Source organism: Cuculus canorus, chromosome 10, assembly GCF_017976375.1.
Source record: "Cuculus canorus isolate bCucCan1 chromosome 10, bCucCan1.pri, whole genome shotgun sequence".
Lineage (NCBI taxonomy): Eukaryota > Metazoa > Chordata > Aves > Cuculiformes > Cuculidae > Cuculus > Cuculus canorus.
This window is the reverse complement of record NC_071410.1, coordinates 20,619,090-20,640,305: the sequence shown is the minus strand read 5'-3', so window position 1 is coordinate 20,640,305 and position 21,216 is coordinate 20,619,090. Positions and strand designations below refer to the sequence as shown.

General features: G+C 62.7%; 2 protein-coding genes across 3 annotated transcripts; one reads left to right on the top strand and one right to left on the bottom strand.

Annotated features, from left to right (window-relative positions):
- Window positions 1–335: 335 nt before the first annotated feature.
- On the bottom strand, window positions 336–10,136 carry XPNPEP2 (X-prolyl aminopeptidase 2). Of its 2 annotated transcripts, none has more exons than XM_054076083.1 (22): window positions 7,816–10,136; window positions 6,621–6,805; window positions 5,773–5,846; window positions 5,574–5,687; window positions 5,433–5,496; window positions 5,059–5,163; window positions 4,854–4,940; window positions 4,603–4,749; window positions 4,403–4,504; window positions 4,186–4,267; window positions 3,554–3,749; window positions 3,298–3,387; window positions 3,099–3,208; window positions 2,939–3,016; window positions 2,798–2,869; window positions 2,616–2,676; window positions 2,431–2,500; window positions 2,213–2,317; window positions 1,715–1,774; window positions 1,475–1,551; window positions 1,285–1,383; window positions 336–1,002 (listed from the first exon to the last, which is right to left on the bottom strand). In XM_054076083.1, the coding sequence occupies exons 1-22, from the start codon at window positions 7,932–7,934 to the stop codon at window positions 790–792; spliced, it is 2,310 nt and encodes a 769-aa protein (XP_053932058.1). In that variant the 5' UTR covers window positions 7,935–10,136; the 3' UTR covers window positions 336–789. The 2 variants fall into 2 exon arrangements, with proteins under 2 accessions (XP_053932058.1, XP_053932059.1); XM_054076084.1 differs by having other exon boundaries at window positions 338–1,002; window positions 5,574–5,684; window positions 7,816–8,067.
- Window positions 10,137–15,163: 5,027 nt separating this feature from the next.
- Window positions 15,164–20,428, top strand: APLN (apelin). The gene is made up of 3 exons (XM_054075466.1): window positions 15,164–15,283; window positions 16,495–16,666; window positions 16,759–20,428. The coding sequence occupies exons 1-2, from the start codon at window positions 15,220–15,222 to the stop codon at window positions 16,659–16,661; spliced, it is 231 nt and encodes a 76-aa protein (XP_053931441.1). The 5' UTR covers window positions 15,164–15,219; the 3' UTR covers window positions 16,662–16,666; window positions 16,759–20,428.
- Window positions 20,429–21,216: the final 788 nt, after the last annotated feature.

Sequence of the window (21,216 nt, the reverse complement as noted above, 5' to 3'; positions counted from 1 at the left end):
AGCACCCACCTTGCTCCAAGCTTTCCAGGAGCTGCAGAGAGCAATGAGGTCTCCCCTCAGCCTCCTCTTCTCCAGGGTGAACAGCCCCGGGTCCCTCAGCCACTCCCACAACCCCTGTTCTCCAGCCCCTTCCCCAGCTCCATTCCCTTCTCCAAACGTCCTCCAGCCCCTCAATGTCTTTCTTGGAGTGAGGGGCCCAAAACTGAACCCATTCTGAGGTTGTTGGAGTGGCTGAATTCGAGTTGTGGCCTCATCAGCACTGAGTCGGGGGGGTGGTCCCTGCCCTGCTCCTGCTGGCCACCCCATGGCTGATCCAAGCCAACACGAGTCCTGGCTGTCCCCTGCCCCCACAGCTCCTCCTGGCTGGGTGGGATGGCTGCACTGGCACCCGCGGCTGGCGGGCACAGGGCCGTGGGGATGGCCCCGCTCAGACCAGCTGCCTTACACTCTTGCTCCACTCCCTCCATCTCTTGTCTCAAGAATTAAAACCTGCCCTGAATCTGCCTCCTGGCCACCAGGGCTGCCTTGGCCACCCCAGGTGTGTGCAGGCAGCCCGGGCAGAGCCCCCCCCGTGGGGCTGGGGGCTCTGTGGGGTGTCCCCACAGCAGCGGGCAGGCTAGCAGCGCGCGGGGCTGCTGCTGCAGTGTGCAGAGCGCAGGGACCCTCCGCGGTTGCTCATGTTTAATCCTGAACGAGCAAATAGAAAACATCAAAAAAAGGAAGTGAGCCTCAGGGAGAAGAAATGGCCGCGGTGGGGAGAGGGCTGACGCAAGGCCAGCTGGCGCAGGATCATGCTTGCAGCCGGGTGAGCGGCGCAGAGAGGAGGGCGGCCAGGACCAACGTGCCCAGGTTGGCGGTGGCGGTGGCGGTGGCGGTGTTGCCCAGTGGGAAGGGCTCCGTGTTCCGCTGCAGCCAGCGATATTCCTCCTCCAGCCGCTGCCGCTGCAGCTCTGGCCCCACGCGGGCCCGGATGGTCTCGTAGTAGGCGTTCAGGTACCGGATCTGTGGGCAGGCATCGCAAAGGGGCTGCGGGGGGACAGCCCGGCCACCTTCCCCCCATCCCTTTCGCCCCCCGTTGGGTCACCCCCTGCAGATCCCCCACACTCCCATCACTGGCTCCATGCACAGATGCTGTTTCCCCTCTCCATCGAGGCATCCTGGCCCCCCTTCCCCGCCCTTCCCTCATGCCGCAGTCCTGGCTTCCCACCACATCCACCCCCAAGCCCCTTTTGCTCTCCTCATGGTCCAGCCCCCCATCCCAGCTCTGCCGCAAGCACCCCGTACCTGCTCTGGTGACAGGAGGCTGAGGTCGATGAGGTTGCGGTCGTAGGGCACCAGGGACACCACCTCGAAGGTCAGGAAGGGCTTCTCCTCACTCTGGTGCTGCCACAGAGAGGTGGCGTTGGGTCCCTCATGGCTGAATGCACCCCCTCTGTGCGGTTCTCCCCCTGCCAGCCCAGCCCCATTGTACTACCTTGGTCTGCGCCTCCACCACGAGGGCGATGTCCTCAATGCGGATCCCGAACTCACCATCCCGGTAATACCCGGGCTCTGGGGGCCAGGAAGGCACCCGGTGAGTCCTGAGCCCCAGCAACTCCCCCAGCCCAGCCCAGAGTGGGGCCGAGAGCCAAACACCTCCTCCTCTGGCCAGGCTGTGCCCCTCAGGGACATCGAGAGAGCCTGAGGCACTGGCCGGAGCGGTGGGCGCGCGTACCGATGGAGGTGAACATGCCGGCCGTCAGGGGCACGTTGTTGGACTGGAAGCCCACAGGCCCTGCAAGGGATATGGGGTGGGTTACAGCTCCGTGGGTTGGCGTGTGCTGCAGGGACATCCTGATGAGGACCATGGTGTCACACCAGCATGTGGCCACCACAGCAAGGACACTGGGGCCAGCCCAGCAAGGACTGAGGGTTGTCATGGAAAGAACCACGGAGCCACACCAGCAAGGAGCATTGGGCCACCCCAGCAAGAACCACAGGCCACCCTGTCAAGGAGCATGGGACCATCCCAGCAAGGACCATAGAGCCACCCTGACAAGGTGTGCGGGACCACTCCAACAAGGACTGCAAGACCACACTGACAAGGACCACAGCATCCTGCAGGTAGGGGACATTCACCCACAGCAAGAGAAGCCTCAGATGAGCCCCCGTCCTTGTCCCTAACACATCCCAGCCCAGCCCATGTTCCCAACACTGGTGCTGCAGCACCTACACTCATGGACTGAGAGGAAGTTGCCAACACCGTGGCCGGTCCCGTGGCCATAGTTGAGTCCCACGTCCCAGAGTGCTCGGCGGGCAAAGGACTCCACCGTTCTCCCTGGAGGATGACAAAGTTGGATGGAGGCCAGCAACCCAGTGAGGTTTCCCCTTGTCCTCCTCCTCCCCATGCCCGGGGAGCCTGGGCTGCCCGAGGCGGTGCTCAGCACCCACCTGCCGTGTTGGGTGGGAAGACGAGGCGGGACAGGTCAATGTTGCCCATCAGCACACGGGTATAGGCTTCCTACGAGGGGTACAGTAGGGATGCTGAGCGTGGTGATGCCCAGATGTGTCCCTGGCTGGGATCTTGGTGCTGAGCACCACAGCAAGGTGCTGGCTGGCATGGAAGGGGCTGGTACCTTCTGGAGTGGGGTTGGCACACCCCAGTGCACCGTCCGCGTGATGTCTGTTGTCCCATCCCTGTGAAGGGAGGATGGGAACACAGGCAATGCAACCCCCACCACCCCCCTGTACCTGGAGGCATGGGGAGGGGATGGGGGGCTGCGTGGCACTGGGGGCATCCTGGTAATGGGTTACACACAGATATTGTCCTCCGGTGTCCGAAAGGTACATCTCATCCACAGACAGCTTCCGACTGCTCCCATTGGAGGGGCTGCAAGGGGAGGGGGCTCAGAGCCTGCTCCCGGTCCAGCCACCCACTCCCACTGCTGCTGGTGGGTACCTGTAGTGGGCCAGCGCCGCGTTGAGCCCGCTGGCTGAGATGGATTGGAAGCTGGGCCCGCGGCTGTGCTCCTGCGCCCTGGAGGGCAATGGGGAGGGAGATGTTGGGGTTCCCCATCTGTCCTATGCTGGGCAGGGGTCCCCGCAGTGGCAGCACTGACTGGCGGAGCGCGTCGATGTGTTGTGCCCCTGTAAACTCATCCACCTGCCCCTGAGGGACTGCCTTCTCCAGCCACAGCAGGTACTGGATGACAGCCACCGCGTCCCGGACCTGGGGGGTGGCCCAAAGGAGCATCAGAGAGGGGGTCATCAGCACTCCAACTCCCTGCCCTCCTGCCCAGGGGTGGGGACAGCCCTTACATGCGCATTTCGCAGCAGCTCCTGCTCCCTGGTGTTTTTCACTGCCTTGGCCGTCATGACGGGGGAGTAGCTGTCCTCCAGCAGCTTCTCCTGCAAGGGTGGGCTTGGGCTGGCACGTCTGGGAACAGCCACCATCCCCTTTGTGCCCCGGGGGCAGCCACGATCCATGGCCACGGCCGGCCCTGAGCCCAGCAGCACCTACGTCACCCACACTGTGTGACACATGTGTCAACAGCAGTGCGTGGTGGAGCCCCACCTGGGGGATGAGGCTGTAGAGGCCGAAGGTGGTGTACTCAGTGCCCAGCCAGATGGTGACATCGCCCTGGACGTAGCGCAGGAGGTGGTCACGGACCTGCCCGTACTCCAGCAGCTCCACGCACAGTGGCCCAGGGCAATCAGCCTGCAGTGACTCCTGCGCCGCCGCCTCCAGCCGTGCTGTGTCCACGAAGAGGCTGTGGAGGACAAAGGACATGGAGTGGCACGGGCACAGACGGGGCGTCAGCCCGCTGCCTTTGGCCCCTCGAGCCTGGCAGGGGGCATGCGGGCATGGGTGAAGGGACTGGGGACTGCCTGGGGGGCACAGAGGGGACCCTGGGCTGGAAATGAGGGTGGACCTCAGGGTGGGTGGGTGGTGTTGGTCTGCACCCCAGGGTGGGCTTGGAGTGGGAGCTGGACCTCAGGGCAGGCTGGAGCTGCACCCCGGGTGGGCTGGCATGAGGAGCTGGACCTGGAGAGGCTGTTGGGCTTGGAGGGGATGGTCCATGGGGTGGGCACTGCAGGACATGCTGGGCTCCGGGGAAAGGGGCAGCCAGGCTGAGGGAGGGACCCATAGGTTCTGGCCCTGGAGGAGAAGGGCAGTGGGGACAGAGTTCCGTCTGTGCCACTCACCTAATGTTGGTGTTGGTCAGCAGAGTGTAGGAGTAGAAGACAGGGTTGTAGGGGATGTCATCTCCACGGAGGTTGAAGAGCCCTGCCAGGAATGAGAGCTCCAAGCCTGCATCAGCCAATGCCCTCCCACCCACCAAAGCACCAACCATGACACCCACCACGGCACTCACCACTCCACCCACCACATCACCCTTCATGATGCCCCAGAGGCACTCACAGGCTGTCTCCTCCAGCCCTGACAGCAGCACAGCTGTGGGGCGTCGGACGTGCTGCTCCATCTGCTGCCGGATCCCGGCCACCTTCTCCTGCCAGCTGCTCCCTGGTTCATGGGTGGGTGACCACCTCAGCTCAGGGACCACAACGGCCCCTGGGCTGGGGCTGGGCCGGGCAAACATCTTCCTAGGGTGGCAGCCATACCCACGAAGGCTTCTGGGAGGCTGTAGATCTCCCTGGAGGCTGGTGGGGGCCTCTGGTCACCCCACACTTGATCCACCAGGTTGGTGTTGATGGGGAGCAGGGTCCTGCCCGAGCCGTGTAGAGCCTGGCTGTAGCTGTCCCATGTGTCTGGGGAGGGGGAAGCAGCCCGGAATTGGGGGCACTTGGTAAATCCACACCTGGGAGCTGCCCCCGCATTGGGAACGGCCACTCCATGCCATGGGCAGCCCTACCTATGGAGAAGAGGAAGGGATCCAAGCTGATGTTCCCCCCTACAGGAACTGCCTCCAGGATCCACAGACCGATGGACTCAATCCAAGCTGCAGGAGACAGATGGGTGACACCAAGTGGACGGGGGCTGTGTCATTGCCCACGCTGAGGCCAGATGAGGATGCAGCTGGCACCAAGGGGTCCTGGGGACATCTGCACCCCACTGACTTGTCCTCTGCAGCTCCCAGTTGCAGTCCAGTTGCCGCTCAGCCTGGGTCCAGTAGCGGCTGTCAGTCCACAGGGCAGCCCTGTCCTGTGTCACCACGGCTGTGCCTGGGACAGGAGTTGGGGCTCAAGTATCACCTCTCCAGGTGGTGACCCTCAGCCCCACCTCCTGTGTGGAGGGGGACCAGGTGTGAACCCCCAGGGACCCCCCAGTCCCACCTCCTGTGTGGAGGGGGGCCAAGTGTGGATCCTCAGGGACCCCCAGCCCCACCTCCTGTGTGCAGTGGGACCAAGTTTGGATCCCCAGGTGTGGAGATCAGCAGGGCACCAGCCCTGGCCCTCCAGCGAGCACACCATGGTGGTGTGGCTGCTCTCACCTGCCGAGCCGGTGAAGCCAGTGAGCCAGCCCAGGCGGGCATCCCGCTCAGCGATGTACTCACTCTGGAAGCAGGGGTGGAGCTGTGAGGATCAGCAGTGGACCCAAGCTGGTCCCCGTTCCACAGGTGCTACCACCTTACCATGTGGGCATCTGTGGCAGGAACGATGTAGGCTTGGATGCTGTGGGCTCGCATGGTGCCCCGCAGAGCGGCCAGCCGTGCCGAGGTGTTGGTGGCCGTGGGTGGCAGGTACTGCTGGCACAAGGGTAGAGATGCTGGGAGGGGGCGCCGGCAGCGGGGTGTCCTGGGGGTTGGGATGGCTGGGGACAGCAGGGCTCACCGGTGGCTCCGTGGAGCAGTCGCGGATGTCGGTCCTGGCTGAGGCAGCCTGCGGTGGTTGGCCCGTGGCACAGCCTGGGACAGGGGACAGGGGCACCTGAGCCTCAGGCTGCAGCTTGGTTTCCCGCTGGCCCAGAGTCCCAGCCCAGAGCTGGCGCTGGGGTGGCTGGGACCCTTATCCCCAACCCCCAGCACCAAAGCAGCACAGATTTAGGGCTTTTTGCAAAAAAAAAAAAAAAATGTTTCCTGTCCCAGGAATGGTGGGTGAAAACCAGTGCCCAGCTCGGGACAAAGGGAATCCTCCGCCCATGGTGGGATCATCAGGAGGCTCAGCCAGCACCCACCATGCCCAGGAGCCGTGTGGGGAGTTGGCAGTGGGAGCGAGCCCTGCACCTCCCTCGTGCTGAGGCTGACGGACGAGCTGAGTGGCAGCCAGGGATGTGCCACCATCTCTCTCTGCAGCCGATGCCATCATTGGCACAGCTTTCCAACCACCACCACCGCTGCAGGCAAGGACCTGGTTCTGCATCTGAGGCCAAGAGCACCAGGCTGGGTATCATGGGGCAATGGGGGAAGAGGTCACTGTGCCCACTCTGCATGGCCCTGGAAGCACAGGGACCTCCCCGGAGCGTGTCCCTGGGGTCTGTTGGGCAGGATGAGCCCCTCTCGGCAATCAGACACGGAGCCCTGGCCTCCTAAGGGCAAACCCACCCTTGCTTGACCCAAAGTTATGGGTGGAGCTGCTGCCAAACAGACCTGCTGTCCATGCTGGGACCAGCCTGGGGGTTCCAGGAGGTGGTGTCCCTTACTGAGCCCACCCCACCTCCCATCCCAGCCCCTCCAACGTACCCTGGAGCAGGAGCACCCAGGCTGCGATGCAGAGCGCAAGGTGCATGGCTGCGCTGGAGGTGCCTGGCAGGATGGGGAGCGGAGCGGACCCAAGGTCCGTACCTTGGGTGACAGGTCCTTCTTCCTGTACCCCTCTGGGAGTGGATACGGGGTGGAGGTTGTTGTCCTGTGCACTGAAAGTGAATCTGGCCTCGAAATCAAAGCAAACAGCAAAATCAGCACTGGGTCCAAAGATCCTCCTGGAGCAGAGGTGGGGCTCTGCTCCCTAGGGAGACCTCTGTTCCCTGGAGCCACCAAGAGCTTCCCAAGCGTGAGGGCATCTCGGGGGGGGTCAGGGATTCCTCAAGCCTTCCTCCTGCTCTGCCAGGACGGGGAGTGGGGCAGAGCATCCTCCAGGGCACATTGCTCCTCACCACAGGCTGGTGGCACCCCCAAAGCTGATGTTGGTGGAGACCAGCAGTGGGGGTGCCCTGTAACCGCAAAACATTAGGGTTGTCACTGGGCAGCAAAAATGCCCTTCCTTCCCGGAGGTCCTTTGCTGTGTGAGCAGGGCTGGGAGATGGTTGTTGGCAGGGGCAGCCAGAGCAGCGGTGAAACCCATGCCCTGATCTTTGGCACCTGCAGGTGGCTGCAGGCCCGTAACACGCGATCTCACCGATGGCTTGTGATGGGGACATCTGGTTTCACAGCCTTGGCTGCAGTGGGACCCCTCAGGGTTTATTTCACACAGTATTTCATAGAATCATGGAATCATAGAATGGTTTGGGTTGGAAGGGACCTCAAAGCCCACCCAGTTCCACCCTCTGCTGTGGGCAGGGACACCTCCAACTGGATCAGGGGCTCCAAGTCCCATCCAACCTGGCCTTGAACCCCTCCAGGGATGGGGCAGCCACCACTGCTCTGGGCAACCTGGGCCAGGGCCTCCCCACCCTCACAGCAAAACATTTCTGCCTAAGATCTCATCTGAATCTCTGCTCCTGCAGCTGAAAACCATTCCCTTCATCCTCTCCCTGCATTCCCTGATCCAGAGCCCCTCCCCAGCTTTCCTGGAGCCCCTTTCAGCACTGGAAGCTGCTCTAAGGTCTCCCCACAGCCTTCTCTTCTCCAGGCTGAACAACCCCAACTCTCTCAGCCTGTCCTCATACAGGAGGTGCTCCAGCCCTCACGTTGTCTCCGTGGTCTCCCCTGGACTCACTCCAACAGCTCCATGTCCTTCCTGTGCTGAGGAGTCCAGACTGGATGCAGCCCTCCCGGTGGGGTCTCAACAGAGCTCTTCTTCCACTGTGGCTCCAGTAACAGGGTGAGCAGTGTCATGTTGGTGGGCTTTTTACCCAATGAGGAAGCAGATTAGCCCCAAGGACCACGTCAGCACCTGTTACTCTCACCTCCGTGTCTTTTTTTGGAGCCCTGGCCTGGCTGCTCATGCCAAAACCTCTGCCTCCCTCTGGGGAGACGCGGGGCAATGGGTGGGGGTGGGAAGGAGCTGGGGTCAGGCAGGATGAGCCCCTCTCGGCAGCCAGACCCCCTGCTTCAGCGTAGTCGGGCTGGAGTGGCAGCACAGTCCTGGCTCCCTCAGGACAAAGCCACCCTTGCTTCCCCCAAAGTTACAGCTTGAACTGCTTCAAGACAACGTCCTCCATGCTGGAACCAGCCTGGTTCCTGGGGTTCCCAGGAGGCAGTGTTCTCTGGTGAGCCCATTCCTTCCTGCCACCCCTCCCACCCTCGGCAGTGAGCTCTGAGTTCCTTGGGGACACCTGTGGGCAGTGCCAAGCAGGGCAAGGAGGAGATGGGAGTGGAGCAAGAGACAGGATGGACATAAGCGTGGAGCACCATTCTCACCTCTGGTCGGGGGTCCCACACACCTGCATAATGTTTGGGCTGCATGGAAGGGGGCAGGATGGGAAAACCCTGAGTGTTTTGGGGAATTGGCACGTTTCATGGAGTCTTCATAACCTGAGCAAAGCTGAAGGGCACCCAAACCCCTGCCATGGTTTGCAGAAGGAGCAGAGGTGGATGCTGTTGCTGCTCCTGCCTGCCCTGCCCAGCCCTTGAACATGGGTAGGTGCTCTAGGACAACTCCCCGTGGGTCACTTTCCACAGGGAAAACTCTACTTAGGGACACCTCTAACCCTAAGGTTGACCATAAACCTAACCCTCAGTGTAACCCTAACTCGATTGGCTCCCTGCCTATCATTGTCCCTGTGGAGAGTTGTCCCTTCCCACAGGTAGGCCCAGAGCTGGAGAGGGATCACAGAGGAGAATATGGACCCCCCAGGGCAAGGAGGTGGCATCTGAAAGGAGTGTGGAGGGATGGGGCCACAACGCATCCCAGCTTTTAGCCAGTGTTGTTAGATGGAAAAGGGACTGGGCTTTGGAGAGATGGAGCTGAACTTCTGATGCCACATCTTCCATGAGGGTATGGGTTTCTGAGGAGCAGAAACATGTGGAAGGCCTCAAAGATGAGCATGAGGCAACTTCAGCACTAGTGAGAGCATGTGGGTGGAGTAACGAGAAGAACGAACTGCAAGTGCATTAGTTGGTCAGGTTGGATGTGCTGGAAAAAGAGACAGCAGCGATGTTTTAGTGTCGAGCAGCCTTGTGAGATCAGAGACATGTTTGTTGGCAGCATTGGAGTGTGATGGTGACAAACAGACTAAGCTACGCTGGGCAGGTAGGGCAGCAGCCTGTGCCCACACCACAGATGGGTCTTGCTCTCCATGGGAGGAGCCCTCTGGGATGTGCCCTTTGTCCCACCCAACCCATGAGCTCCTGACCGCTGCAGCGTCTGCCTTGCTTTATGTTCATTATGTGAGTCACAACGAGCCTTGACCCCAGCGCCTGTCACTTTTATTGCAGATCTATTTCCTCTGCCTGGTTTAATGACTTCTCCATGGCTGTTGGAGGGAAAGGCTGGCTGGAGGACAAAGCTCTTTGTAGGAGAGGCAGCAGAGATCTCCATGGAGCAGACATCAACCTTCAGGGGTGGATGCATATCCCCACCTAGGACAGACACACATCCCCACCCAGGACAGGGGTGCCTGGGGGACTCCCTGCTGGAGCACTGCTCATAGCAGACCATGAAGCTCCTTTTCACCACCAGGGAGGTCTCACGGATCTCCTGCACCACAGGATGGGCACAGCGGCACTGGCACAGCCAGCTTGGTGGCCAGGAGCCCTGCAGCTCCATCTGAGGGTACAAACCACATTTGGAGGAGGAGAAAACAAAGATGGGACTGGGTGAGGACTGTGGCGCCGATGGGAGGAGTGCCAGGAGAGCAAAGGTGGGGGGAACCCGCCAGGCTTCAGGTGGGAGCAGCTGCTGCAGCCCCTGCTGGCACCAGGGCACGCACTGCAGCCCCTTGGCCACCCTCGCCTCCCAGCCTCGTCCCCCGGCCCCTCCAGCGCTGCTTTGTGCTGGCACAGGCTTATGGTTGGCCTGGGGGGCACAGCGCGTGGTTGCCACTGTCACAGGCAGGGACGCAGGCAGTGATAGAGACAGGGATGCAGGCAGGGATGGAGACAGGGAAGGAGACAGGGCTGCAGGCAGGGATACAGGCAGGGATGGAGACAGGAATGCAGGAAGGGATACAGGCAGGGATAGAGGCAGAGATGCAGGCAGGGCTGCAGGCAGGGATGGAGACAGGAATGCAGGAAGGGATACAGGCATGGATACAGGCAGAGATGTAGGCATGGATGCAGGCAGGGATGGAGACAGGGATGCAGGCAGGGATGGAGGCAGGGATGCAGGCAGGGATGCAGGCAGGGATGGAGACAGGAATGCAGGAAGGGATACAGGCATGGATACAGGCAGAGATGTAGGCATGGATGCAGGCAGGGATGGAGACAGGGATGCAGGCAGGGATGGAGGCAGGGATGCAGGCAGGGATTCAGGCAGGAATGGAGGCAGGGATGGATTCAGGGATGCAGGCAGGAATGCAGGCAGGGATGGAGACAGAGATGCAGGCAGGGATGGAGGCAGGGGTGCAGGCAGTGATACAGTCATTGGTGCAGGCAGGGCTGCAGGCAGGGCTGTGGCACTTCGGATGCTGCGCTCCTGGTGCCCCTCTCAGGGCCAGTGCCCCCCAGTGTGGGGCCACCCCTTCTGCCCCAGGATAGGAGGGCTGTGCCACTGAGCCACTGCACAGTAGTGGTCCCACAGGGGTCTGTCCCCACGTGCCACCACGGGAGTCGTCAGCCCACGCAGTGCCTGCTCGGCTGGGTCACCGCAGCCAGTGTCCAGCTGTGTCACTGTCTGGTTGTGCCAGACAGCTGTGGGGACCGCAGCGAGTACCCAGCTATGTCACATCAGAGAGTGTCCAGCTGTGTCAGCACAGCGAGTGTCCATTTCTGTCACTACAGCGTGTCTGACTGTGTCCTTGTCTGGGAGTGTCACCACAGCAAGTGTCCAGTTGTGTCATCGTAACAAGTATCTGGTTGTGACATTGCAGTGAGTGGTGGCCTGTGTCACTGTCCGGTTGTAGCACAGTCTGTCTGTGTCACTGCAGCGAGTGGTCGCCTGTGTCCTTGTCCGCCTGTGTCACCGCAGCTCTGTCTGTGTCACTGGCCTCCTTCTCACCACGAGATGGCACCAGGACTGCACTGTGGAGCTGCACCGCCCCGTGTCCCCTGTCCTGTCCCCTGTCCCCTCCCACGGGGGCAGCAGCAAACCTGGCGCTTCTGCCCGTGGCCGCCCCAGGGCGGGCTGAGGCCGGGCACACTCATGTCACCAGTGTGACAGCTCTCAGGCTGCCTGTGCCTGGCGTTCCCAGCTCAGGCAGGGATGGCCAGGAGGGAGGGGGACAGGGAGTGACCCCAAAACTGCTGTAATTGTTATGGCAATAACAGGGCTGTGTGAGGTGGTTGCCATGGCGTTGGGCAGATAGCGCTTTGCTGCCATCCTGCTAATTAGGGACATGCGCTAATGGTGCTGCTCCCGTCCTGTGTCCACATCCCAAAAATGAGGTTGGAGCCTGTCCTGTCCCCATGTCCCAGAAATGAAGCTGGAGGCTGCCCCATCCCCAAGTCCCAGAGATGGGGCTGGAGCCTGTCCCATCCTCATGTCCCAGGCTTGGAACCTGACCTGTCCCCGTGTCCCCAAGATGGGGTTGGAGACTGTCCCATCCCCGTGTCCCAGGGCTGGAGCCTGTCCTGTCCCCATGTCCCCAAGATGGGGTTGGAGCCTGTCCTGTCCCCATGTCCCAGGGCTGTGGAATGTCCCAGCCTCCCACCCCCGTGGAATGGGATTCCCATCTTTGAGCCCCGTGGCTCCCAGGGTTGTGGTGCCCACGCCTCCTCCTGCCCCAGCACGCGGCGGTGGCCGTGGCCATCCCTGGGGACGCCATCGCCGCGTGCTGCTCCAGCGTCAACCGGACGAAGCTCCTCGTCCGGTGAGGCCTTCCCTCCCGCGGGAGGTTTCCTCGAAGACGTTGGGAGGAAGCGTTTGGGGGGGACATCCTCCCTTTGTGGCTATTGTTGGCCTTCCGTCACCTGCGGGGCTCAGGGTGACTCAGGCCGGGGTGACGCGGCCGGACGCGGGCTGGGAGTGATGGCACTGGATGCAGGAATGCGGAAGGCACCGGTGGCAGTGCCGTGCCACGGCCCTGCCAGTGGACACGGGTGCTGGGGCGAGGGTCCCCGACGCGTGCTGCGGGACACCAAAGCAGGGAGGGGACAGGGCAGGTGGTGGCTGCCTCCTGCAGCACCCGTGGGCACATGTGAGGCTGTGACAGGGTCTGTGACCCTCACTACCCCTCCTGACCCCCCCCAGCCCCCTAAGAGCCCCCACTGCCCCTCCTGAACCCCCACTACCCACCATAGCCCCCCCAGCTCCCACTGTCCCCCCCAGTATCCCCCCGTAGCCTCATCACACCCCACTGCCCTTCCTGACCACCTCCCATAGCTTCCCTGTAGCTCCCTCACCCCTACAGCCCCTCTTAACCCCCATAGCCTCCCCACAGCCCCCCCAGCTCCCACTGCCACCCACTGCCCCCCCCCACAGCCCCCTCACCCCCACAGCCCCTCCTGACCCCTCACATTTTCCCACTGCCCCCCAGATCCCCCTCACCCCCTACAGCCGCTCCTGATCCCCCATAGCACCCCCATAGTCCCCACTGTCCCCCCACAGCCCTCCAATACAGGCGCCCTCACCCCCTACTGCAACCCAGTATAGCCCTTCCTTACCCCCCCCGCCCAATGCAGCCCTCCTCCCCCCACAAGCCCATAGTCCCCTCTCTCCTCCCACACCCCTTTGTACAGCCCTCCAATACAGCCCCTCCTTACCCCACATCCCCACTGCCCCCTCACCCCCCTCACCCCCCACAGCCCCTCCCCATGTGCCCGCTCGGTCCCTGCCCTCCGCATTGGGACAGGGCTCATGGGTTGAGATAAGGACAGAGGTGGCTCAGCCACCACCATCACGGGCAAAGCAGAATCGACTTGGGGACAATTAATTTGATTTATTATCAATCAAATCAGAGCAGGATAATAAGAAATAAAACCTAAACCTTAACCCATCTTCTCCCCACCCCTCCCTTCTTCCTAGGCCCACTTTCTCTCTCAAATTCTCCACCACCTCCCCATCAGCAGTGCAGGGGGACGGGGAATGGGATTGTGGTCACTTCACCACGTGTTGTCTCTGCCATTCTTACTCCTCATCTCCTTCTCTTCCCCTGCTCTAGTGAGGAGTCCTCCCATCGCAGACAGTTCTCAATGAACTTCTGAGTTCTTCCCGTGAGCTGAAGTTCTTCATGAGCAGCTCCAGCGTGGATCCCTTCCCCAGGGTGCTATCCCCCAGGAACAGACTGCTCCAGCATTGGTTCCCACAGGGTGCTGCCAGCAGACTTACTGCAGTGGGGGCTCCTCTTCCCATAGGTCCAGCCAGGAGTCTGTTCCAGCATGGGTTTTCCATGGGGTCACAGACTCCTTTGTGCAGGCATCTGTTCCAGCAATGGACCTCTCTGGGACTCAGGTGGTATATCTGCTCCATGGACCTCTCTGGAATGCAGAAGGTATACCTGCTCCACTGTGGACCTCCATGAGCTGCAGGTGGATCTCTGTTCTACCATGGACCTCCATGTGCTGTAGGTGGATCTCTGCTCCACCATGGACCTTCCCAGGCTGCAGAGGGATCTCTGCTCCAGCACCTGGAGCACCTCCTCCCTCTCCTTCTCCACTGACCTTGGTGTCTGCTGAGCTGTTCATCCCACACATTCTCACTCCTCTCCTCCCTCTCCTCCAGCTGTTGTTCCGCAGTAGTTTATTTTCCTCCTTCTCAACAATGCTGTCCCAGAGGTGCTGCCACTGTCGTTGATGGGCTCAACCTTGGCCAGCGTGGGGTCCTTCTTGGAGCAGGCTGCCCTTGGCTCAGTTGGACACGGGGGAAGCTTCTGGTAGCTCCTCACAGAAGCCACCCCTGTAGCCCCCATTACCCCAAGGTGGCCACACAAACCCCATCCACGCCTGCACCTCAAATCATAGAATCGTTAAGGCTGGTAAAGCCCTCTCAGCTCATCCATTCCAACCATCAGCCCAACCCCACCGTGCCTGCTAAACCATGTCCCCAGGTGCCACAGCCACGTGTTTTGAACCCCTCCAGGGATGGAGACTCCCCCACTGCCCTGGGCAGCCTCTGCCAGGGCTTCACCACTCTGTCAGGAAAGAAATTTTCCCTAATATCCAATCTAAACCTCCCCTGATGCAACTTGATGTTGTTCTCTCTGGTCCCATCACTTGTGACTTGGGAGAACGACCTACACTATCCCCTCAGCCATGGGTCCCCGGGGGCTGGGTCAGTCTGAGTTGGGGGGTGTGGGGGGGATCCCCAGGAGACGGTGCTGGTCAGAGACGGGGGGATATGGTGGGGGGGACGCCCAGGAGTGGGGTCGGTGGGCTGTCAGGTGGGGGGTGGTCTAGGTTGGAGGACGTGAGTGGGGATTCCCAGGAGTGTGTGTGCGTGGGGTCACAAAGCTCTGGGGCTGGGCTGGGGCTCGATGGGGGAATGTGGGTGCTGGTCGGGGGGGGGTGCAGGGAGGGAACCCCAGGAGGGCGTGTGGGTGGGAAGATGGGTCTGAGGGGCACCCCGGAGTGATGGGGCTGGGGTGGGCTTGGGGTGGTGGCAGTAGCGTACCCCAGAGGGGGGGTCCCACAGCTCTGGGGCTGGGGGGGTGCTGGATGGGGGATGTGGGAGCTGGTCTGGGGGAGGGGATACAGGGTGGGATCCTCAGGAGAGGGTGCAGGTGGGAAGACAGGGGTAAGGGGAGTCCCGGAGCCCTGGGGCTGGGGTGGGCATGGGGGGTGGGGTTCCCCAGAGGAGGGGTCCCGGAGCCTTAGGGCTGGGGTGGGTCAGAGAGGGGTGGGCATCCCTAGGAAGGGGTGCGGGTGGGAAGATGGGGCTGGGGGGGATCCGGGAGCCCTGGGGAGGGGGGGTTCCCAGGCGGGGCTGCGGGTGTGAGGGCTGCGGGGGATGCCCACTCGGAGCAGGGGGTGCCCGGGGCGGGCCGGGGGCGGCCCCACGAGGCGGGGCGGGCGGAGGCCGGGCCGTCCCCGCCTACAAAAGCGGCTGCGGAGCTCGGGGCCGCTGCCCCCATCGCCCCCCGCCCGCATGGCCGCGCCGCGCTGGCTCCTGGCGCTGCTGCTGCTGCTCTGCCTCGCCCTGAGCAGCGCGGGTGAGTGAGGGACCCCTGCCCGCATCGCCCCCTGCCCCTGCTGGCAGCGAGGAGGGAGGGGAGCGACACCCCCTGCCCCGCTCCGGCATCGCTTGGCGCCCGGGATGGGAGAGTGGAGGGGACCGAGGCTCCTTGTCCCGCTCCGGCATCACTTTTGCCCGGGATGGGAGGGTGGAGGGGACCGAGACCCCTTTCTCGTGCTCTGGCATCACCCGGTGCCCGCGCTAGCGGCGAGGATGGAGGGGACCGAGTCCCCCTGCCCCACTCCAGCATCGCTCGGTGTCCGGGCTGAGAGGACGGAGGGGACCAAGTCCCACTGCCCCCCTCCAGCTCGGTGCCTGCGCTGGCATTAAGGGTAGGGGGGACCGAGACACCTTGTCCAGCTCTGGCATCACCCAGCGCCTGGTCTGGGAGCATGGAGGGGACTGAACCCCCTTGCCACACTCCAGCATCGCTCAGTGCCTGATGCTGCCAGCGGGCAGGACAGATAGGACCATACATGGGTGACAATGGGCACAGGGCGGGCTGAGAGGGGCTCTGGGGGAACGGTACCCCCTGCCCATGCCGGCCAGGAGCTGCTTCTGCAGATGCTGGGGAGACCAAAATGCTTTTCCTGGTGCCAAAACCCCTCCTGCCCACCGGGCAGTGGGCAGCAGTGCAGCCAGCCGAGGCAGGGGCTGCCAGGGCACGACACCCTCGGTGCCGTGCGTGACAGTGTGGGGCATCACCAGCAGTGGGAACACAGCCCACGGGGGTCTCGGGCCCCTGCCTGGGTGGGCTCCTGCTCCCAGCTCCACCACAGGTGTCCTGGCCATGGGACTGGAGTCCCGTGCCAAGTACCTCGAGGGGCACAGGGAGAGGGCACCCCGGCGTGAGGGGCGAGGGTCTCGGTAGACGCTGCCCATTGCTGGCACAGGAAGGTGGCTTTGGGGAGGGCTGGGGCCGAAGCCTGAGGCTGGGCTGCCCCGTGCCCCTTGTCGAGGCCGGTGGCGGTGTCCACACGAGGTGGCCGTGCTCAGTGCAGGTGGCCTGGCCAGCTCAGCGCAGGAAGCACTCGGGTGGCGAACGGCTCCTGCTGGGGGTAATTCAGGAAACCAGCGGCGTTGCCCATTCCTGGCTGCCTCGGGCTGGGCAGCGGGAGGTGCTGGAAGCCTCATCCCCATCGCATGCTGGGTAGGGGTCTCAGCTAATGCTCTCCCTGCCATCCCCAGGGCCGCTGTGCCAGGCGCCGGACCAGAAGGATGCAGAAGACGGACTCATCCGGACTCTGGTGCGACCGCGGGGTGCTCGGCGTGGGGCTGGGCAGCGGCCGGGCGGCTGGCGGAGGGTCCGACGGCCCCGACCCCGGCTCTCTCACAAGGGCCCCATGCCCTTCTGAGGCAGGTAAGGAGCAGCGGGATGTGAGGGACACCCAGGGACACGTGTAACGCTGCCAGGAGGGAAGTCTCACCCACCTGGGTTTGCTCTCGTTGCAGGGTCGCCACCAGTTTCTCAGGGATGCGGCTCCCACCGCCTGCTCTGTGTCCTAGCCTGCTTTGCTCATCTCCGAGCTCCGAGCACCGAGTCCCACCTATGAGCCCATCACCTTCTCCCTGCGGTTCTCCTGGTGGCCCCAGCCCTGCCTGTGCCTGGTGCTGTGGGTGCCTCCGGGGGCTGCCTGGCAGCAGGGCACGCACACAGCTCGTGGAGTGGCCAGGGGCTGCCACAATGTCCCCATCCTGGTGGGCGCGGGGCTGCCTGGACTCATGAGTTTTGCGCAAAGCACTTTGTCAGGTGGAGGAACTTCTCCACAGGGGTTTGTGAACTCCTCTGGGGCTCCTGCCCTATCGCCTACACGCTTGGGTTGAGCGCTCAGCTTGTCCTGCTGGGGTGGTTCTATTTATTCCCGTGGTGCTGATCCCACGACCTGGGTGAGCTGCCCTCCCCAGGGAGTGCGGGGCTTTTCTCGGTGGCAGCAACCCCCGAGGTGTGGGGTGCCCGCCTGGGCCACAGCGTGGGGCTCTGAGCCCCCCTGCCCGTGGGGCAGCGGGAGAATGGGGGTCACGGGGGGTCTCTGTCAAACACTGACCTGTGCCAAAGAGGGGTCCTTGCTCTGAGTGGTCCTGTTGGTGACCGTGCCTTTTCTGTCTGTAAAGATTTATTCCATGTAAATATATCTTTATAATAAAGAGTTATGATGTCACTAAAGCTTTATTTTTGCAGGTGTGGGCATGAGTTGCTCACCTGCCAGTGGGGAGAGCTCCCAGAGTCCCTCTGCTCCTGGCAGTGCCCATGGGCAGCTGGGGGCCAAGGCAGCCCCTTCCCCAGCCTGGTGCTGGCAGAGAAGATGCTCAGCAAAGAGGAACGAGCTGCCTGGCCTCTAAAACTGTGGAGGAGGGTGGAAGAACACAGATCAGTATCCCCCAGGGCTTGCAGAGGGGCTGGAGGATGGAGGAGGGGATGCTGGAGTGGCACACGGGTGGCACATGGGTGCTGGTCTCTCCCAGGGCAGTGCAGGGTGAGGGTCAGGGGATCCTTGGGCTGTGGAACAAAGCCCCTGGCTGCAAATGCTGCCCAGAGCCCCCTGACTTTATGCCCTTCTTGTGTTTATTTTCTCACCTGACTTTCCCTCCATGGTGGCATCAGCTGTGTGGTGAAGCACAGCAGCAAGAACTGCTCCAAGAGAGGGGAGCAGGGTGGTGGGACAGGCTCAGCTGTGGAGGAGCCGTGCAGGGATACTTCATGCTCAGGGAAGGGGACACATGCCACCCCATCCTGCTCACTGCCCCCCAGGCACTGGCAGCACCCGCATCTGAGGGCTCAAGCAGCTCCTTGGCCAAAGCCTCCATTAGGAGAATGGCTTCTGAAAGGCACTTCCTCCAGGGAGGGGCTGGTGCTCCTGCAATGCTGCCATCACCTTGGTCACCTGCACCCATGGGTGCTGAATGAAGCTGAGGGTGCAGCACCCATGCCTGGCAGCACTGTGCCAGTGTAAGGAAGAGGGTTTGAACCTGGCCTGGCCCTAGCAGGGGATGACGAGGCCAGCAAGACAGGCAGGGACCGTTGAGCACCTCACTGGGATGCTCCAGCCCCAGGGGAAGGGCAGGTGGCTGCCCCAGTGCTGTCTCGGGTCCCTTTAGATGCTGCAGCCTTCAGAAACTCCCAAGGCTATTAAATTCCACCCCCCATCCGCTTTGCCCAGCCCGACTCCACTGGCCCCTCACCCACGAGCAGCCACGGGTTTCTGGTACCTGGCACCTCCATCGCTGGAATCCCTGCTCCCAGTGTCCTGGGCATCCCCCTCTTTGTTGTCTCCATCCTTCGTGTTCCAGTCTGTGGTGTTCCCATCCTGTTGTCCCTGTTGTCTACATCCCTGGTGTTCCCATCCTGGCATCTCTCTCTCTTTTGTCCCCATTCCTGGCGTCCCTGTCCGGGTGTCCTGGTCCCCATTAGGCTTCGTGTGAGACCCATGCAGGGGGGCAGTGGGCTCAGTGGGCTGCGGGTCCCTGTAGGACTTTGCGAATGGGTGGGGGTTGAGTCCAGCAAACGGATGGGACCCTCTGGAGACAGGACCTCTCCCAACCCCAGCTGGGACCTCCGAGCGAGGCAGTGCTGGTGCAGGGCCCCACATGCAGGAGATGCCCCACAAGCAAGGTTGTGGGGCAGAGGGCAGCTCTGGCCCTGCGCAGGGCTGCAAGCGGGGGATGCGGCAGCAGGGGGGCACAGGCAAGGGTGGGCTGGCAGCACCGGCTGGGAGGGGGTTAATGGGGCCACGAAGGAGCGGAAAGGCTGCAGCTGGGGCTGGGAGCAGAGCCTGGGGGAAGCAGGGCTGGGCCCAGCTGGCCTCTATTAGCTCATCCTCTGGGATAGGGAAGGGATGTGCTCCCCGGTCACGCGCCAGCGCGCTCCCGCCATGCTGCTCCCCACGCCCGCCGTGGCAGCCGCTGCGGCCTCTCTTCACCACTGCCATCCCTCTTCGCCACTGCCCATGTCCTCGCAGCGGAGTGGGTGGGCGAGTGCTGCCAGCTCACTGCCCAGTCCTGTCCTGTCCTTTGCGCTCAGTTTCCAGTCCCATCAGCCTCCCGGGGCTGGCGGTGGCATTGCCACCGGTGCTGGGATGGTGGGGAGGACACTGTGCCCAGGCTGCGGCCCCCCTCGCTGACCTCAACTCCTGCTCTGGCTGGCCTGGGGTGCTGGGGTTTGTACCTTTCCTCTCTTGCTGCCGCTACTGGTTTGAACTGGGAGGGCTGCCCCCCTGCACCTCAAATCACCCCTGCAGCTGGCACTCTGGCCGTGAACCCCACACGGCGCAGGCAGGACAGGCAGCGGGGGTTGGCCCAGCAGCCTTAAACCCGGAGCAGATCCCTGCGGCCCCTGCCAGGAGAGGCAGCGATGCCCACAGCCCCGGGCATCGCCCAGTCCTAAGCGCAGGGGCTTGGGCTGCGTCCAGGAGATGCACAGCTGAGCCCTGACCCGCAGCCCTCCCATTCCAGCCTGGAAGGAGGAGGCCAGGGAGGACCCCCCGGTTGGGCTGTGGCCAGCCAGTGCTGGAGGAAAAGGCTCCTGGGCCAGGAGACCTAAGGAATCTCTGGCTTTTCCTGGCCTGGCCGGCTGCCCACAGGCAGGTGGGAGGCTGCCGGGCTCTGCCATGTTCTCTGTGCATGGTGCACCATGGCAGCTCCCCTCGCACGCTGCCTGCAGCACTGGCACCACGCAGGCAGTGACAGGGGCATGGGCAGCATTGTCAGCACAGTGGCAGTGGCTGCTGCAAGCGCTGCCGAGGGGGTTGAAGCCAAAGGGATGCAAAGCCTCTGTAGCCAGGGGTAGACAGCAGCCTCTGACGCAGGCCCCACACGGTGAGGACAGGGCACTCTGCTGGGTCCCAGCTTGCTGAGTGCAAAGCAAGGATTTTGGATGGGAATGCATTTAGCCATTGCTGTACACCTCTGGTCCTTGAGGACCGCTGGCTGAATCCAGAGCGGATGGGCAGGGTTCACCACCCCACCAGGGGCTGGTGCTGGACATCAGGGTAGGCATGGGACAACTGCCGTGCCAACATCCAGATGCTCATGGCAGGTGCGTGCTGCCAGGATCCTACCAGTTGCACTGGTCCTGCCATCCAGGCATAGTCTGTACCCACCAGTGTCCCCCATGTCTGCGTACGAGCCCCCCACCTCCATGCAGGGCATGAAGCAGCGCGCCAACAGCCTCCAAGGTCCCCCCAAGGATCCTCATACCCTTGGCTGAGACAGCCTCATCCCTGGGGAGCAGCAGAGCTTCCCCCTTGCTCCGGCATTTCCGCCGGCAGTGGCAGGAATGTGGTGGCTGTAGGAACAATGCCGACACCTTGCGCCGGTCCCCTCCGTGACAGCACGGGGAGCAGCTGCCTGGGCACAGCCCTGCTCTCAAGGAGCCGGCAGGATGCAGATGGAGATGACACCGGCAGCCGTTTCCTGCGGCAGGACATGCTTTGCTTTCTCCACTGCTGCTCCCATTGCTGAGGCAGTGGAGCATCACTGCCGTAGCTTGCAAAAGACATGCCACCTTCCAGTGCCCACTCTCTCCGTGCCTGGCTGCACCATTCCCGGTGTGGCATGCGCCCAACAGGCACTGGGCCGCATGTTGCCAGTGTGTTAGGAGCCTGCAAGCTGCTGCCCAGGCACAGGAGCTAACCCAGCAGGAATCACGGGAATGGGAACCTCTGCCGCTGTACTGCAGTTCTGCCCGGGATGCTGCCAGGGTGGTGGTGGCAGGAAAGTGCAAGGAAGGATCTGGCTGCCTTTAGAAAGCTCCAGCCACACAGAGTGAGCCCTGAGCAGCGAAGAGAGAGGGAGCAGAGCTGCAGCTCTGCATCACGGGATGCAGCAGCCACCCTGAGGCCGTGCAGCATGGAGCTACGAAAACAGCAGGCTCGGTGTGAGCAGCCCTGCGAAACCTTGCACAACGGAGGTTTA

What these genes read in the sequence shown, in the direction of transcription:
- XPNPEP2 (XM_054076083.1), bottom strand. Translation starts at nt 7,934, where the DNA reads ATGACACTGCTCACCCTGTTACTGGAGCCACAGTGGAAGAAGAGCTCT. An exon ending in AGGGCTGGAGGAGACAGCCT is followed by an intron (nt 4,268 to 4,402) that starts GTGAGTGCCTCT and finishes CATTCCTGGCAG; the next exon opens with GGCTCTTCAACCTCCGTGGA. An exon ending in TCTACAGCCTCATCCCCCAG is followed by an intron (nt 3,388 to 3,553) that starts GTGGGGCTCCAC and finishes CCACCCTTGCAG; the next exon opens with GAGAAGCTGCTGGAGGACAG.
- APLN (XM_054075466.1), top strand. Translation starts at nt 15,220, where the DNA reads ATGGCCGCGCCGCGCTGGCTCCTGGCGCTGCTGCTGCTGCTCTGCCTC. An exon ending in CCTCGCCCTGAGCAGCGCGG is followed by an intron (nt 15,284 to 16,494) that starts GTGAGTGAGGGA and finishes TGCCATCCCCAG; the next exon opens with GGCCGCTGTGCCAGGCGCCG.